The 18,481-nt window shown below is 36.8% G+C and overlaps 1 protein-coding gene across 4 annotated transcripts; it reads right to left on the bottom strand.

Annotated features, from left to right (window-relative positions):
* Positions 1–226: 226 nt before the first annotated feature.
* Positions 227–17,913, bottom strand: reps1 (RALBP1 associated Eps domain containing 1). Of its 4 annotated transcripts, XM_059512341.1 has the most exons (21): positions 17,620–17,913; positions 17,302–17,534; positions 15,275–15,398; positions 14,309–14,493; positions 13,814–13,970; positions 13,201–13,322; positions 11,534–11,699; positions 11,374–11,437; positions 10,943–11,097; positions 9,641–9,762; positions 8,039–8,119; positions 7,572–7,659; positions 4,159–4,254; positions 3,994–4,066; positions 2,409–2,539; positions 2,239–2,303; positions 1,958–2,131; positions 1,609–1,698; positions 1,381–1,529; positions 1,040–1,145; positions 227–928 (listed from the first exon to the last, which is right to left on the bottom strand). In XM_059512341.1, the coding sequence occupies exons 2-21, from the start codon at positions 17,452–17,454 to the stop codon at positions 860–862; spliced, it is 2,370 nt and encodes a 789-aa protein (XP_059368324.1). In that variant the 5' UTR covers positions 17,455–17,534; positions 17,620–17,913; the 3' UTR covers positions 227–859. The 4 variants fall into 4 exon arrangements, with proteins under 4 accessions (XP_059368324.1, XP_059368325.1, XP_059368323.1 ...); XM_059512342.1 differs by having other exon boundaries at positions 13,261–13,322; positions 17,302–17,913; XM_059512340.1 differs by having other exon boundaries at positions 17,302–17,913.
* Positions 17,914–18,481: the final 568 nt, after the last annotated feature.

The following is an 18,481-nucleotide window of genomic DNA, read 5'->3' on the forward strand; positions in this document are numbered from 1 at the left end:
CAGAAAAAAAGAAAGCAGATTTTTATGCCATACCATAGTAACTATTGTCCTCAAACTCTCTCACGCACAGCAGTGCAGATGTGCTGTCCACCAGTATGGCGAGAAAGAAATATTAAAGAGGCAGTTCATTCAAAATTAACAATTCTGTAATTTGCTCAATAAGTTTTTCTTTTTTTCATGTGACACAAAAAGTGTTTTTGGGGAATAAGGGTAAATAACAACATGAGGTTGAAAAAAACAACAACAAATAAAAACCCAAAGATTTTTAAGTTTTGAGTGAACTGTCCCTTTAACAAGTGCCTGTCAGAATCAATTTTATAAATCGTACTTTTAAAAATCGAGTATGATCTCCCAAAAATCAGTTCTCCCCTCTGTACGACCAGTGCATGGCCTAACATGATTGTCTGAGCACACAGGGGTGCCTCTAACATGGAAGAACATGACAAGCTGCCTCAGAACTCTGGGGAACAGGAGGGGAAAAGGCTCCTTCATGTTTACCAGAATTACAGCCTCCTGCCGGCCATGACGTCAGGCTCTTGCCTCACACGCTAAACATAACCTGCAAAATCTGGGGTATTACACACACAACCACTCAGACTTTCTGTTTCATCACAGTGCCATAACGGATAATGTTCCTGGACCCCATCCCTCTGTACTGCTGTGTAAGACAGAAACAGTCTGGAGGAAGCAGCGACTGTGTCTCTTCTCACACAATAAGCAGAGGAGTGGAGACAGGTGAAATGGACATCCTGCCAGAGGATCCAACAGACAACTCAAAAAGAAATAACAAGAAAACTGGGGTAATCACGCTTTCATACACACAAACATTCAATCTGAAGCGAACATACACACACACAGTTTACAAATGCGAAAAAGGTCTAAGCTGTTCCAGTTGCACTTCAAGCGAGATTCTTTCTTCTAGCAGGTCCTAAGAAGACAAAATTAGCAAAAAGACAAATTGTTAGACAGTTAAACAGCTTAGTCTTATAAAAAAAAAAAAAAAGATAATTCTGTCACATTCGAGGACATCTCACAATACCTTCAACTGCTGCTGTAATTCACTGTTGAGTCTGGCTAAAACCGTATTTGTTTCTTTGTTCCTTCTAATAGAAGCCTGGATGGCCTTCTTATCTTTACCGATAGACCTGTTTTTAAACAGAACAGGAAGAGGAAGCATGCTTTAGGGTAAAAGCAAACATTGTGAACATCGCTGGACAAACCTTTCAACAAAAACTCCAGTACATATATAAGGGAAAAAATACACTATATTGCATTTTATTAATGGTCATCTATATGCATTCATATTTATTAAAAATAAGTAAAATAAATCAAATCAAATTTTCCATATCCTCTCCTGGTGGAGTGACTTGACGATCTTACCGTGGAATTGAGGGCTGGGTTGCTAGAACAGTGGCTATGACGTTAGACTTTTGCGGAAGGTCTTCCACATCTGGTCTGAGCTCATCTTCGGATTTCAGTCTTCGACGAACGGGTTTAGGGGGTGGGGCCAATGGAGTGGATACTTTAGCCTGTCAAAAACATAAACTAAATGATTATAATGCTGAAGTAATATGCAATATGATGATTGATTGGTAGATAATGGCTTACAGAATTGACAGTGGTTGCATTTCGATCCTCTGACTGAATGTCGTTCTTTGCTGTTCTCATTGTCCCGGTGGTTTCTGCACATCTTTCTGCCTGTATATATACAAATGCATTATATATAGACAACAGTTCAATAGTTTAGGGTCAGTGACTTTTTTTGAAGGAAGGAAGAAAGAAATCTAAATTTTTGAAGAGTAGTGTATACACATTTCTTTATAGGATATGTAACATTGATTTGTTTAATACGTGCTGAAGTTTTTTGAAAACAATTCATCTGTGCATATTTGTTGCATCACTAAAAAGGGTTTCCTTCATAATCTGTCATCATCGTAATAAATGGCTCCATTTGTACCTGTCCACTGTCAGATGGTTTCTCTCCATCATCTGCCGGCTGGTCGACAGCAAAAGCCTGGAACTGGCTGAAGTCAGCAAAGTTGGGCTGTTCTGGCATCTGCTGGGGTGACGTGCTGGTATGTGCTGGAAGACCATCTCCCTCTACCGAACGGTGACCATGAGGAACTGATGTCTGGGGATTTGAACATTACATATTGAATGACTCTTCTAAAGAAAGTGTAATAGTTATCTAATTATCTGAAAGCAGTTTATACAGAATTGCTAACCACTGGGCTATACCTGTGTGGGCAGTGGTCTGGGAGGCACTGCTGGGGGAAAGGCAACTATACCCGGCTGCTGCGGACCTGATGGAGAAGTGAATACAAAATAGAACTTCAGCTTTTCCTAACCACACCATAACAAAACATGAAGCTATGAGTTACCTGATAACAGTTTGTGTGCATGCATACCTGCAGGGACAGCAGCAAAGTTTCTGTTCATGTCTAGAGAGGAGGACCGTGAGTGAGTGGGGTGGGGGCGGGGTGGAGGCGGGGGTGGAGCCACAACCTTCAGTCCTTCCGGAGAGTTGCCAGAGTGAGACCTGTAATAGCCAAGCTGTAAATACTTTTTGACTGGAAATGTCACACCATGTTCTAACCCAGCGTTTCCCAATCCCAGTCCTCACGCCCCATCACTCTGCATATTTCGTATGTATCTCTTATCACGGAGGACTTAGGACTTTTGTTCTATTCAAGGACTGTGATTGGAAACCGCTGTTCTAACCAAGAATGGAATGGAAAAATGGAATCTAAGGGGCTGTCAACACGACAACATTTTCAGCCAAAAATGGGACACTTTTTATGCATTTTGCCTGTTCGTTTACACAACAACGGCATTTAGGAAACTGAAAACAAATTTTTGAAAATGGGTTTCAAAGTGCAAGATTTTGAAAATGCCACCATTATCGTTTCTGTGTAAACACCCAATGCTGTATCTTTGAAAACGGTGATGTCATGTGCGTGCGTAGTATGTGTTAGGTATGTAGATGCGCACTACATGTCGATTTTAAAGGCAAGCGCGAACAAACATACACAACAATGGTGGAGTATGTTACTATTGTTGCAGCTCAAGAGTTTGCTAACACTTCTTCCACAAAGTGTGTATTTAACTCACCAATATTACAATCAACAGCGGAGACACATTATATACAACAAATAATGGTCACTTCCCCACAGGTACTGTTTACAATTTTCACAGATATGTGTAAACGTGATCGTTTTGAAAACATTGTTGTGTATACATGAAACTTTGTAAAAACGCATGTGTCGCGGTGCTCCATAAAATGTTCACGGAAAGGAAAGGATGACAATGCACATTCTGTTTGTTTGCTTTATTTTACAAGAGCACAAATCTTCAGTTTTTTTTTTATTTTGAGTGTGCATAAATAAAAGTAAATATTTTTGCGGATTATATCTTACTTCAAAAAGTGTTTGTTTTTTGTTTTTTAAATGTTGATCGCGCTGTCACCTCACACATTATAAATAATAGTTTAACATTCAAATACATTGCTTATATGGAAACATTTGGATTTGTGCCAAATGAGATGAGCAATAACCTCCAAATCTAGCCAAACCCTCGCTCGCACCGTCCTCGTATGCACGCACTGTCACGATCTAATGCATTGTAAACGCAAATTAAAAAAAAAAAAAATAGGCCTACCGGGATGCAAAAATTCAAAATCGCACATTTTCCGGAGCAGGATCAAACTAAGTACTGGTCATTATACTCAGATAAAAATGTTTCATGTGAGTAAGTTTGTTTGCAGCAGCGCAGATGGAAGCGGTTCTCTGACTGCGCAACACAGTCACAGTTATGTTTTGAGATAATTTTATTTTAAATTCCATAATGCATCACCGCAATAGACGCATTTTGCAGCATTAAGGTTAAAAATCGATTCATGGATCGTTAACTTAAACAATGAAAATTTACATCCCTATTTGATACAACAACACAAAGAATAACAAAGATCAAAGTCTGCTGCAAGATGCTAAGTACCTTTGTCTGTTCACAGCACTGGAAATGGGCTCTTGATCAGATGTAAATGAATCTGAACTGCTATAGCCATCTCCTATAAGAAGGAAGGGTAATGGCTCTGAATGAATTATGGGAGAAGATTTCCTGTCAGTCAATTAAATGTTTGAATAGCCCAGATGTACTTACCAACAGTGGTACCAGGAAACTTAGTTGCTGCTAACTTGGTCTCATCAGAAAGTTCTGGTTGTTTCACAATTAACGGACTTGTTGGATGTGTGTGATCTATAAAACCAAGAGTAAATACATCCATCAATCTCGTAATTACACTACAGTTAAAAAGTTAGTTTTTTCTTCTTTTTTTTTAAAGAGATAATTTTTTTAATAATTATGGCAAGGATGCATTAAATTATTCAAGTGACAGTAAAGCTTTTTTTACATTGTTTAAAAAATTTTCCATTTCAAATAAATCCAGTTCTGTCAAAGATTCTATTTATTGAAATTTCCTTAAAAAATTCATGGTTTAAAAAATACATATTAAGCAGCACAACTGTTTTCAACACTGATAATAAGAAATGTTTCTTGATCACCAAATCAGTGTATTAAAACATGTTACGTGTGACACTAAAGAATGGAATAATATCAGCTTTGCCATCAAAGAAATAAATTACATTTTAAAAGAGATTACATAGAAAATGATTATTTGTTTGTATTAATGTAATGGTAATCAGTGTTGGGGGTAACGCATTACAAGTAACACGAGTTACGTAATCAGATTACTTTTTTCAAGTAACTAGTAAAGCATTACTTTTTAATTTTCAAGAGAATATCGGAGTTAATTTTTCAAAATAGGAACGTCAGTTACTTTTTTTTCCCCATTTATTGATTGAAAGCTCTCCTGTCCCCATGTTGAGAGAAATTGGGAGTAAAATGTTACTTTAGTTCTAGAATAAATTTGAACATGCATTAATTAATCTCACTCACACCAAAAAAAAAAAAAACGTTTAGTTTTCCTCAATTAATAAAAACAATTAAAGGCAACTCAGAATATGACTCAAAGCTGTAGTTAGAGCTGAAACAACGAATCGATTTAATCGATTAAAATCGATTATTAAAATAGTTGTCAACTAATTTAGTCATCGATTCGTTGCTAAATAACTTATATTTGCCGTAAGCGGCTCATTCCGTGCATATTTCAAATCTGCGGTGACCAAAGTGTGGCAGTAATGAGCCACCGGAGGTTTTACTCAGCCAGTACAGCAGGAGAAGTAGCGAATAGCCAATAGCTGGCCTCGTTTTATGTCACGTGCTTCCCGAACAGCGTCTCTGCAGCATTCAGCGTGATCATAGACATGTCTATGAGCGTGATGTGGGAGTACTTTACTTTGAGCCTTCAAAAAAGAAGAGTAACCTGTAAACTCTGCACTACTGAACTGTTTAAGGGGACGTTCACATATCGCGTCTTTTGCGCGCTCAAGTTCGTTATTTCCAACACCGCACCGAGTTAAAACATTTAAACTTTTCAGAATGCCGCAAGCGCACCGCGGGTCATGTGACAAGAACTAACCAATCAGCTTCATCCTTTCCCATAACAATGTTAAAAGCTCAGTCAAGATGAAAGGAACAGCTGATCATAGTTGTTTATGGATTTCCATTTTGAAATAAATTTAGTAGCAGATCTACTGCAAGCGATATTTTGAGCTGCAAATCCATTTATCCTTGGCTGAAATTTCCGCGTCTTCCAGGAGAGAGCACGTCATGGTTGCTTAGCAAAGGCAGATGCCTCAGGGGCGCTTCTGCACGAGCGCTTTGGAAAGAAAGAGAAAGCGGCGCGTTTTCCACGCGTTTTTGGGCGCGATTTGTGAACGGCCCCTAAGACTTTCATTTGTGCAGATTCTCCAGTACAATGTTGTTTGCAAATGTTTATTCGTAAAAGCTGATAACATTGCTTTTTAACAGTTAACATTTAAAGCTTTACAAACATGTTCTGTGATCAGTTTGTCGTTTACCAGTTCAAAATTCAGTCGTGCACCCTAATTATGACTGAATGAGAGATGTAAATGTTTAAAGATATTTGAAATGCACTTTTTTTTCTAAGTATTCACTGCTCTTTTTCACACAGCAGGTCTTTTGTGTGTGTCCTATTTTTTTTTCTGGACAACCTTCTGATGGATTTTACTTTAAATTGTGAGTTCCATTCAGGTTTCATGCCATTGGCACTTTATTCGAAGGATTGTTTACAATTTCACAGCATAAGCTATAAAGCTGTTTCCCAGTAAATAATAAAATACAATGCACTGCAATTTTATTCTGTTTTATCCTTATTCTTCGTGAAAATATGTTCTGAAAGATTCCTTAATAAGCTTTGTTCGGGATGTTAAACTACTTTAGGAGCTCTAAGGACTGCCATGGTGAAAACATTATTTGAAATCTACTTGTGAAATTTGCTAGAGTATGGGTCAGTCTGATTGCAGAAGAGTTCGACAAAGGATTACTAACACAATAAAACAACTCCAGGTATATTTTTGATGAGGATATGACAGTGCAAAAAGGTTAAAATCTCTTAAAAATCTATGCTGAAGGATAAAGACCATTTATTAATAATTTACTTGGGGAAAAAAATGGAAAAAACTAAAATATAAGTACATAAACCGATTAATCGTAAAAATAATCGACAGATTAATCGATTATCAAAATAATCGTTAGTTGCAGCCCTAGCTGTAGTAATTAAATATGTTAAATAATACAAATATCCTTTATGTATTTAATCCCATTTTATTAAGCAATTTGCTGAGGTTCGATGGTCCAATTCAACCATACTAATAAGCAAAAATTACAAGATAAACTAACATTTGTTGTTTCTTTTTTATCACTGAAGTGTGTTGAACTTTCTTCTTCTGCTTTCTACTGTACAGACGTGAATTTACATTTCCTTTAGCCTGAGGCTTTAGGTGTGAAAGGGCTTTTACATTTGTCAAAAATAGAACTTTTTATATTAAAAGCAAACAAGCAAACCAAGCCCAGATTTAAAAAGTAATGCAAAAGTAACATAATGCATTACTTTAAATAAAAAGTAACTAAGTAACGCAATTAGTTTTTAGGAAGTAATGCAATATTGTAATGCATTACTTTTAAAAGTAACTTTCCCCAACACTGATAATATCGAAATAGTTCACAATAGTAAAGTTTTACTGAATTTTTGATTAAATTAAGCCTAGATTAGCATAAGAGGTACTTCTTTCAAAAACATTTACAAAATCTTACATAGCCCAGACTTTTAAACGATAGTGTATGTTAATGATGGATTGTGGAAGAAAGAGTCCTACAAATTTCTAGACTGAAAATTATGTCCTGTTAAACAACTAGGATTTAACTTCTCTGAAAGCAAAATAAAAAACAAAAAAACATTGGCGTTTCTGCACATTTTACTGTATTAATACGCTATAAAAAAGGTGTTCTGATCAATTAAGCCTAACCCTAATTAGCCTCTGTGATATATGGCCTTTGATCCTTTCTTCAATGAAGGTCATTTTAGAGTGAAAAATCACTAAATAATAAACTCAAAAATTGAGTTTGCACTGTAAATTCACAAACGGACGCACCGCTTCCAGTTCTCTTGAGCTCCATCTCTTGCATATGGATCTTGCTGGGTGTCATACGAATGGCCACAGGATGGACTATTGCTGTATCCTACAATGAAACAAGCAGATCAACTGCTGCTGTCTCACAACTACAACTGTGTACCTAATGAAAATTTATCATCTCAGTCACAAAAAGAAAAAAATAGTTAAGAACCTGACACTGAGTAACTAAAGAAACATTTTATCACAACACCGTCAAAGGACAGCCAGCAGAGTCATCACTTGGATTACATGATTCAGTATGAGAGAAAGAGCATGAAAGAATTACCGGTAAGCTCAGCAAGCAAAAGAAAAACTAAATGAATCATTTGATGATGGCACTGTGGCTGTGAATTTATCCCGAGGACATGCGCTCTCAGAGAGAATTTACACAGTACTGGGTTAATGAATATCATTAATCATGAAAGAGCATTGAGTGATTGACTTACAGGGTCAGCTGGTGCAATGTTAGAATCAAATTGGGTCAGAGTTTGTGAGCTTGAGGAGCGTTCGCTAAAAGTCTCCCACTGCTGGAGAGACAAAGCAGAGACATGTCAACAAGGTGGAGCAACTCCACTCCTCACACAAGCAAATAGAGGCCATAATACAACAAGTGTCCTTTCCGCCCACTGACTGTTAGGAGAAACCCGTGATTTGCCCTGAATTGTACTGTTGCATACTCTGTGGTGTACACAGAGGACCAATTGTCTTCCGAATGACCTTATAGGCTGAGAGGTAGAATGTCACATTTTATTTCTCTATTATGAGGATCAGCTTAGAAGAAACAGGCTGTAGTCATTCAAAGAGAAACCCCAATAATAAGATCTTGTAGATTAAAACGTACTGACCTGGGCTGTGTTTCCCCAAATCATCATAAGCCTGAGTTGATTATTGCTCCATTGGTGACAATTGTTCTACGATCAACTAAAGCTTACAAAGCTTTTGGGAAACACTGCCCTGTTTAAAGATGAAGTGTGTAAATTTGAATTCAATTAAAACTACAAAAAGAATGACTTTTTGAACAGTCTTGCCATCTCCCTCTGTCATTGGTCAACAAAAAAGATATTGCTTGCCTAACCTCCACTGCCATTGGTTGAGCCAATATTGCTATGTCAGACCCGGGAGGCTCTAACAAATATTTTGCAAAATGAAAAACAAATAAAATAAAAGATCTTACTCAAAGTTACTTGGTACCTTTTAAGCTGGGATATGAGAAAGCATTTAATATTCAAATAAAAAAGAATTTTCAAAATGAACTGAAATCCAACATGAAATCATAATGGTCCCTTTTTGCCTTAAATGTCTCCAGCCCTATTTTGCCATATTTAACAATTATTCTGTAGTTAAATGTTTGGAAACCAATTTCCACTATATAAGTGAAAAAAATCGTGCTTTGGTAAATCATGATTTTGAAATAAAAATTTTAAACCATGACACAGAGTCATAATGATGACATAAAATTTACTTGAAATCATAATTCTGACTTATGTCATAATTATGACATAGTATCTCATCATTTTGATATATATCGATATGATTGTCATAATTATTTAGCAAGTATGATTTGTGGCAGACATGGAATATCATAGAAATGTGTTACTTTTCATCATATTTTATTTTAAAATGTGTAAAACGTTTTCTGGCTTCAGGCTGACCTAACCTTGAAAAATAATGTCAACCAATAAAATTATAGCTCACTGTGCTGTATTAAACACACATGATCCAATCAAATCATGCCATTTTCTTTTGTTCCAAATGAGTATTCCATTAAAATTATTCCAGGAGATTAATCTAAGACTTAAAAAAAAAGTGACTTCAGGTCAGCAGTTTTGACTACAAAGCTGCCACATTCCCAACACAACAGTGAAGAATTAACTGTCACAGCAATTCTCACGAGAGTGTTACATGTTTGGAGATCAAAGTGTGCTTCGCTGGCACTACTTTCTCCTGGCCAGAAGTGTATTAGTTTTATTTTCCCATAAAGAAAGGTAGACAGAACTACAAAAACGAGTGAAAGAGGTAGGGTACATTGAGAACATCAAAGTCCAAACCTCATTGCTTTGATTGAGCTCAGGCCAGTTCTGGTTAAGGGAAGGCAAGGAAGGAGACTTATTTGGAGTAACCTCCACAGGGGAAGCAGAAAAGCCCACCTCAGGAGCAGGTTCTGGAACTCCTGAAACATACAGACAGACAGACGATAAAGAACTTATGCAGACACCTGAACATCATTCAGCATGAATGTGAAATCAGCAGAATAATGTTGCATCTAAAGGTCATAGACATCATAAAACTTCACAAGGACTCTCAGGGTCCCAAGGGCATATTCTATGTTCCATTTTAATATGCGAAAACTGTTGCTAAGATACAGGCTCACTTCCTACAAAGCTGTTATTAGAATATTGTAATTAGAAGTTCATTCGCTGTCTACAATGAAACTAAAATGCTGAGAAGTAAAACAATGTCACAACCAACTGCAACATTTTTTTGACTTTATATGTACTTATGAGGACAGAGATTTAAAAACAAATCAGTTTATTGCAACCCAGAACATTAGCTAGTTAGGGCAAAAACTTAAGATTGAAAGACATTTAGCATTTTTACTATTGTACTGAGCCTGGTTATAAAAAAAGGTTAAAAACTGTTTAAAATGTGCATATGGAAAATAACACAAAGAATATGAAAATCCCCACAATAAGTGAACAACTGTTCAAAAAGTTAGGGTTGATAATTATTTTTAATGTTTTTGAAAGAAGTATCTTATGTTCACCAAGGCTGTATTTATTTGATCATCAATATTAATAATATTATTACAATTTAAAATAAGTTTTCTATTTTAATACATTTAAAAAAATAATTTATTCCTGTGATGGCAAAGCTGAATTTTCAGATTTATTCATGTTCATTATTCATATTGAAAACAGCAGTGATGTTTAATGTTTTTGTTTGTTTTTAATGGATAGCAAGTAAAAAAAAACAGCACTTATCTGAAATAGATTTTTTAGTATTTACTAAAAAAAAAAGTATTTACTGTCAGTTTACTGTCAGTTAATTTATTGTGCCCTTGCTGAGCAACCATATTTATTTCTAAAAAAAAAAAAAAAAGAGACCCCAAACTTTTGAATAGTAGTGCATGTGTCCAAATAGAGCATCAGCAAGTAGTCACAAAAAATTACTATAATTACACTACAGAAGTATTACTTCATATAGCTCTGTGTATTTGGCAATGTCACTTTGCACACATCATATTCAGAAAAGGTTTTAAGAAAGCTCTCTGTATGCAGAACGTTCTGAAATAACTGAGCTGCATATTTCCCAATTTGAAGCTCTGGTTGGTGTGAGGCTTTTCTGCTTACCTGCCGAGTCATCCAAGTCAATAAGCTTTGGCATTAGGCTCTCAGGGAGCTTTTCAGGAAGGTCATAACCATTTTTCCTAGCGACCACAAGATGAAACGCAGCACAGAACTCATCCAGGGTCAATGCACCATCTTTATCAAAATCTGACAGCTCCCTGCAAGGTAAAGCAGGTCAGTCAATACAGATAACATGAACATTTTAAGAGACAAATTAATAAAAAAAAAAAAACAGATGACAGGGACAAATTCCTTTTTTTTAAAGGCAGGGCATTACCAAATGGAATGCAAATGGCTAAGATTATCAACTAATGCTGTTAAGGAGTGGCAACATATGCATGAGTTCTTGGTTACACATCTATTTCAGACAATCTACACTAAGGTCATCCAAAATGAACAAAGAGAGACAGTGTAACTCATGTAAAACTACTTACCAAATGTGAGACAGTTCTAGAATAGGCAGTTTCGACTTTGTAAAGAACTCCTTTGCAGCTGAGCCTGAACAATAGAGAATGGATAAGTTTTTAGGTTGGTAACATTCAAAACAGAAAACAGCATAAAGGCAATTACTGTTCAAAACTAGGTCTCACTAACCAGGGATTAAACCAGTGAGATCAGCCTGAATGGTCTTAAACTGGTTTATGTAATACTGTCTTTGCTCATCTGTGATTTTCCAGGGGTCATCATAACCGCTGGTCTGTCTTTGGATTTCATTTGTGATCATTGCAGATAGCACAGTTCGTACTGTAGTGCTCTCCGGCTGGAAAAGGAGGGAAAAAATAAGAATTAGATATTGTAATACACTTATATTATGTACAGTCGTGGCCAAAAGTTTTGAGAATTACATAAATATTGGAAATTGGAAAAGTTGCTGCTTAAGTTTTTATAATAGCAATTTGCATATACTCCAGAATGTTATGAAGAGTGATCAGATGAATTGCATAGTTCTTCTTTGCCATGAAAATTAACTTAATCCCAAAAAAACCATTCCACTGCATTTCATTGCTGTCATTAAAGGACCTGCTGAGATCATTTCAGTAATCGTCTTGTTAACTCAGGTGAGAATGTTGACGAGCACAAGGCTGGAGATCATTATGTCAGGCTGATTGGGTTAGAATGGCAGACTTGACATGTTAAAAGGAGGGTGATGCTTGAAATCATTGTTCTTCCATTGTTAACCATGGAGACCTGCAAAGAAACGCGTGCAGCCATCATTGCGTTGCATAAAAATGGCTTCACAGGCAAGAATATTGTGGCTACTAAGATTGCACCTAAATCAACAATTTATTGGATCATCAAGAACTTCAAGGAAAGAGGTTCAATTCTTGTAAAGAAGGCTTCAGGGCGTCCAAGAAAGTCCAGCAAGCGCCAGGATCGTCTCCTAAAAAGGGTTCAGCTGCGGGATTGGAGTGCCACCAGTGCAGAGCTTGCTCAGGAATGGCAGCAGGCAGGTGTGAGCGCATCTGCACGCACAGTGAGGCGAAGACTTTTGGAAGATGGCCTGGTGTCAAGAAGGGCAGCAAAGAAGCCACTTCTCTCCAAAAAAAACATCAGGGACAGTTTGATCTTCTGCAGAAAGTATAGTGAATGGACTGCTGAGGACTGGGGCAAAGTCATATTCTCCGATGAAGCCCCTTTCCGATTGTTTGGGGCATCTGGAAAAAGGCTTGTCCGGAGAAGAAAAGGTGAGCGCTACCATCAGTCCTGTGTCATGCCAACAGTAAAGCATCCTGACACCATTCATCTGTGGGGTTGCTTCTCATCCAAGGGAGTGGGCTCACTCACAATTCTGCCCAAAAACACAGCCATGAATAAAGAATGGTACCAAAACACCCTTCAACAGCAACTTCTTCCAACAATCCAACAACAGTTTGGTGAAGAACAATGCATTTTCCAGCACGATGGAGCACCGTGCCATGGAAGCTCCACCGGACCTTGAAACTCCTGGAAACATTTCTTACTAATATCAAGGTTGAAAACAGTGCTTAATTTTAGATCTCAAGATTTCAACTGTGTTTTTTAAACAGCTTAAACAACATAAAAAAACGGCTTAACTACTTTGTTTTCGAATTTCTTGTATGACCGGTAATTCTCTGAACATGCAATCATTTGGGCTTGGCAAATATTTAATAAAGTCTGCTTTTGTGAACACAAATGTAAACATCTGTTCTGCCACAGAAGCCTTGGTTACAGCAGGCCAGTGGTGACAGATTATGTTGTATACATAACAAATGTATACATGGAGACCCACATTGCATTACCTGAGCTGAGGGGGGATGCATTGGAAGTGTGCTGGAGGGGGGCGTGTCTGTAAAACTGACCCAACTTTCCTGGACAGGAGGGGGTGAATGGGCGGACCACATCCCTTCACCTGTAACTGGTCCTTAGGCAAGACACAGAAAAAGAGAGAAAGGAAAGAAAGAGAAACAGATAGCAGTTAAAAAAAGGATAAGAATTAATCAATTTAAGAAACTACACATCTTTTAGAAACAATCCAGTACATCATGTGGCATTTAATATCAAACATCTAAGTATAAGTGATCTTTAAGTTAGAATTGCCTACTTTATAATCACTTTATTTAAGAAATAATTACTACATTAAATATTGCATTATAATACTTAAAAAAATAATATAATGTAATAATATATAGTGTTTGTTATTGTGAGTAGGGTTATTTTGTGACCTAAATTATATATATATATATATATATATATATATATATATATATATATATATATATATATATATATATATATATATATATATATATATATATATATATATATATATATATATATATATATATATATACACACACACATACACATATATATTTATATTTATATATGACTGCATTATTAAATATTGAGTACCTGGCTGTGCTTCTCTAAAAGGTGGCCAAACAACTCCTGGCACTGAGGGCTGTCTGTCCACGTTTCCACCGCTAGCCTGGCGTTTGTGCTTCCTCCAGGCATGGGGCGAAGTGGGAGGGGACTGGTGCGGTGACACTACAGGAGATGTGGTGTCTGGCTGGAGCCAGAGATAAACAAAATTACTTACTTAGTAACTTTACAGACTTCCAGCCAAACAGATGGCCTTGGAATAGCAGAGATACATGCTGAAGTAAACAAATAGTCATTTTACAGATGCAAAACAGTACACTTAATACAGAGACTCTATAAAGCATCTTGGAGTTAACTCATCGAAGTCATGGAATTCTCTTCAGTTATCAGATCACTATCACACGACACCCCAGGTAACAACACGTAACCCTTTAATAACAATAATAATAAAACCTCTTAGTTCTGTGAAAGACAACTAAAATCATGAAAAAAAATATACAACATAAAATATTATTAAACTTATACCTGTGGCTCTACAGTGGGTACACATGGCTGAATCATCTCATGCGCTGACACTTTTTTGGCTTGCACCCGGCCTGGAGGTCTGGGGAGGTAGGGTCCCTGGTTCTCGGTGTCTGTGAACATGACTGTGTGCTTCGTCTCCTGCTCGTTCTTGCCCATCACAAAGCGAGGGAGGGGCAGATCCCTGACTGCAAACACAACTCCACATTAGACTTCTGCATTCAGAGACAGATTTAATACACAACTACCGTCAACAAACAGAAACTTAATCAGAAAATTAATCGAAAACTTTCATTACTAATATTAAAATCAATGGAACAGAAATCAATAGAAACCTAGTTTATCCAAAGCCTATATAAACTTCAGGGTACTGTCAGCAATCTCCTGTTGACTGTGTCTTCATGTTCTTGCAGTGTTTTCGAGGCCATGAACCGGGTCTTATTTCCATCTTATTTATACCACTGCCAATTTCTCATTCTTTTACAAGGTCTTGTGTCTGACTTACCAAAATTCATGTAGTGCTTTTGCACAGGGCTTCCTGTCAGGGACTGGGTTTATATAGAGAACAGCCATGATAGTCAAAAAACAAGCAAGAGCATTTGCATTTGACTTAAAGGCACAAACAAACATTTCACAGAAATATACAAATACAACAGAAAGGGAAAAAAAGCAATTTAAAATGTACAACATACTATTCAAGGACTCAAACCTAAGCGCCAGTATTAAAAATGGCTTGTGTTTGAAATATACACATTCAGTCCTTTTCATCAAAGAGGCAGTAAGATTATCCTCTAATTCTTGTTATGTAATGGACTGCAACTGCCACAATGGATTCATTTGTAAAATGAGCATCTACAAAATTACAAGGATGTGATACTTCACATTAGAAGAGCATATTGATTTGGTGCATATGGTACACACATGCAGAAACAGCTATAAAAGGGTTTGAGAAGTTTTGTTGCTACCCACCACTGTTCAGGCTCTCCACGCGCAGGGGCAGTCCAGACTGGGCCAGTGCAATGAGCTTCAGTGCAATGTAGAACTGACTCCGACCGAAATGACCCAGGCGTGTAGCCCCACAAAGTTCAATAATCTAGAACAATGGAAACAGAACTAACAATGAGATAAACTTAGAACACAAAGGTGAACTTATAATATCATGACCAGAAGTGAGTATAGGTTAATAAAGTTACAGCCTGTTTAAACAAACAAACAAACAAACAAAAAGGTGCACACACACACAATAAATAGCACTAAGCTGGATTTGAGATAACTGAAAGAACATTTAATGAACAGTGAAACAGTCTACCAATTATTTGATCTCAAACTAGGTTTTTTTTTTTTAATCAGCTAAAAGGTAAAATTGTCCCTCTCTAATTGATATGAATTAAAATGAAGAATTAATACAATAATAAATAAATGTATATACACACACATACATTGCAACATAAGCTTAAAACGTTCAGAAGTCAGCTCAGCAAGTCAGCAAGAAAAAAAGTGACCATTTAAATTTTAAATAACTTCTTTTTAATTAATTTTAAAAAGTAATTTATTCCTTTAACAACAAAGCTGATTATTTAGAAGGCATCCCCTCAGTGTCACAGGATCCTAAAGAAAACATTTCTAATGTACTGATTTGCAGCTCAATTTCTTTCCCCTATTATTAAGTTGAAAACACTTGTGCTGTGCAATATTGTGTGGAATCAGTGATACATTACAGGATTCTTTGATAAAAAGAACAGAAGCTGTTTGAAATAGCTTTTTGACAGTAGTGTATGTAAATACAATAATATGGTGTGTTACACAGATTATGTTACAGGCCAGGCACAAAATGCTACACTTCTTTTTTTTTGTACAGTATGTAATAATGGGTCTCTTCGCCATGGGTCCCTTGAATTAGTCAACACTGTGGTCAATTGCCAATATAATGGCAGTATACATTACAACTCACTTCAACCCGAAAACTAAAAATATGTAATATACATAGCTGCTAGTTAGCCTGGTAAAACATTAAAAATCCATTAATAAAGAAACACCACATATAAAACTTTGATATTTCACACATTTAAACCTTAAATGAAATGCCACTGATGACACCTGTCAATTACTTCAGTATTAAAGCTCAATAAATCTGTGACTCAGACAAGATCAACACAACACAAAGACGCAGTTGTCACTAGCAACTCATGGACACACCCCTTCACTAAACTCTGGCCACAAAACTAGAAGCAGATAAGGCTATGAAGACCACAATTTTTTTTAAACTCGTTATGCTCTAACAGTGCAGAGTGTAGCATCAGATGAGTGTTAATCAGCACCAATCATAAGCGAAGAAACAAGCACCACTCTATGGCACCTCAAAAACCAGCAACTTCCAAAAACGATGCTTGACAGTTACAAAAATATCGAATCAAACATTATCAACAAGTTATAATCAGTTGAATATATAGTTAGTACATTAAACAGATTGTTTTGACTCATTCCAAAAATAAAGGGTCACACATTGTGCATAAATCAAAAACCTTCTTCCTTCCATTAATGCTTTGAGAAGTCATTTAAGTCTTAAGATAAGTCTTTGGATAAAAGTGTCTGCTAAATGACTAAATGTAAATTACTAAATGTAAATAAGTGAGAAAATCAAGTTTCAAGAGTCATCAACTGCATGGATCTTGTGACAAAAACAGCAAATTACCATTTATGCTGATATTTAAGAGGAAGCAGGCGCAACTAATAATTCTACAGACTTGCACAACACAGGAAACAAAGTTTAACCCTCCAGATGCATCACCCTTCATCGGTGCAACTCAGCAACAATGAGATTCATTCATCAGATCGGTCTAAACACTCTTGGCATCGCCCAAATTATCCATTAGAGCTATTAGCATGTCTGAAACGATTAACTAGAGCCTTCAGTTCAACTCACCGAAGTATATAATCATAAAAACACAGATCTGCTGACTAATAAAAAACATTACTGAATCAGATGCATACTGTACCTGATAGACCACTTCGTTTGAGAGCTGGGCCGCCCGAAAGAGGTCCCGAACTTTGCCATTGGAGGCCACTTTCTTGGTGTTATCCACATCACACGAGAGGAAGAGTTCAGAGTAATATTTCTGCTCGAAATCGCTCAGTATTAAAGTCTCCATCGTGGCATCAAACCCGCAGCTGGTGGCTTCACCTTATCAGGCCAGTGTCGTGCCTTTCGGTGTATGAGCAAGACAAGAAACTAGCAAAACACAAGTAAGATCCTTCTATGAAACGGACGGACCCGAAAGAGCGTGTTTCGGGGCGCTTGTTGTTGTTTTATGTACCGTTAGTCGCTGTCTGTGCTCTTGTCTTTTGGCCCTCGCAAAGTCAAGCAAACTAATAGAGCCTGGGACGTCCGGATTCAGCGGCAACAGCGTCGAGACTGGGTACCGCCGTCGGGCTGGCTCTTTAAGAAGAGGATATGGCCGTCGGTGGAGCGGTGGAGCTCGTGTAGCCGCGTAGCGATGTTAGGAATAAAGTTTCTGGCTCTTTGAACTGCTTCTCTCTGCAGACAGCGCCGCCATTCCTGGTCCCCGTGACGTCATGGCCCAGGCGCGGAGGACCCGGATGGAGTGTGGCGTCACAGATGTGTCGTCAGCTGGCGTGTTTGTAAAATCTGCTGTTTCATACACGTAAAAGCAAACTGAGCTAATCTAATCCGTGTTTTACTAAGTAGAGAATTCGTTTTGTTTATTGGCTCTCTGAAATATATTGGTAATAAAAAAATAAATCTTCTTTTACATTGAATTGAAAAAGCGATTTATTATTTACTATTTATTTTATTATATAAATTATTTAATTATATAATTTTTTTAATTACTATTGCTTAGATTGCGCCAAAATTTACTTTGGTATGAAAACGTTTGTCTGTATACTATATTTTATTCTGTATCAGATCTTGAAATTTAAATACCATACTTTAATTTTAATTTCAATTTAAGATATAGGCTACTAATTATATATAAAGTTTCTTGTAACTGTTAAAGAAAACTTACTTGCTTCAGCGTCTCAGATATTATTGGAACAAAAGACTCAAAATTTACTTACTTGTTGAACCACTAAATGATTGATATATTTAACTCTTCTTTATTCATTCTGCGTAATGATTTTTTTAACTGTTTCAGTTTGAATGAACTGCTGAGTTAG

The sequence above is a fragment of the Carassius carassius genome, chromosome 27, assembly GCF_963082965.1.
Source record: "Carassius carassius chromosome 27, fCarCar2.1, whole genome shotgun sequence".
NCBI lineage: Eukaryota > Metazoa > Chordata > Actinopteri > Cypriniformes > Cyprinidae > Carassius > Carassius carassius.

Excerpts from the sequence above, each read along its gene's own strand:
- reps1 (XM_059512341.1), bottom strand. The coding sequence starts at position 17,454 with ATGGAGACTTTAATACTGAGCGATTTCGAGCAGAAATATTACTCTGAA. Across the intron at positions 4,255-7,571 it reads GCTCAAGAGAACTGGAAGCG|ATCACACACATCCAACAAGT; the intron begins GTGCGTCCGTTT and ends TTGGTTTTATAG. Across the intron at positions 2,540-3,993 it reads AGTGCTGTGAACAGACAAAG|GTCTCACTCTGGCAACTCTC; the intron begins GTACTTAGCATC and ends TGGCTATTACAG.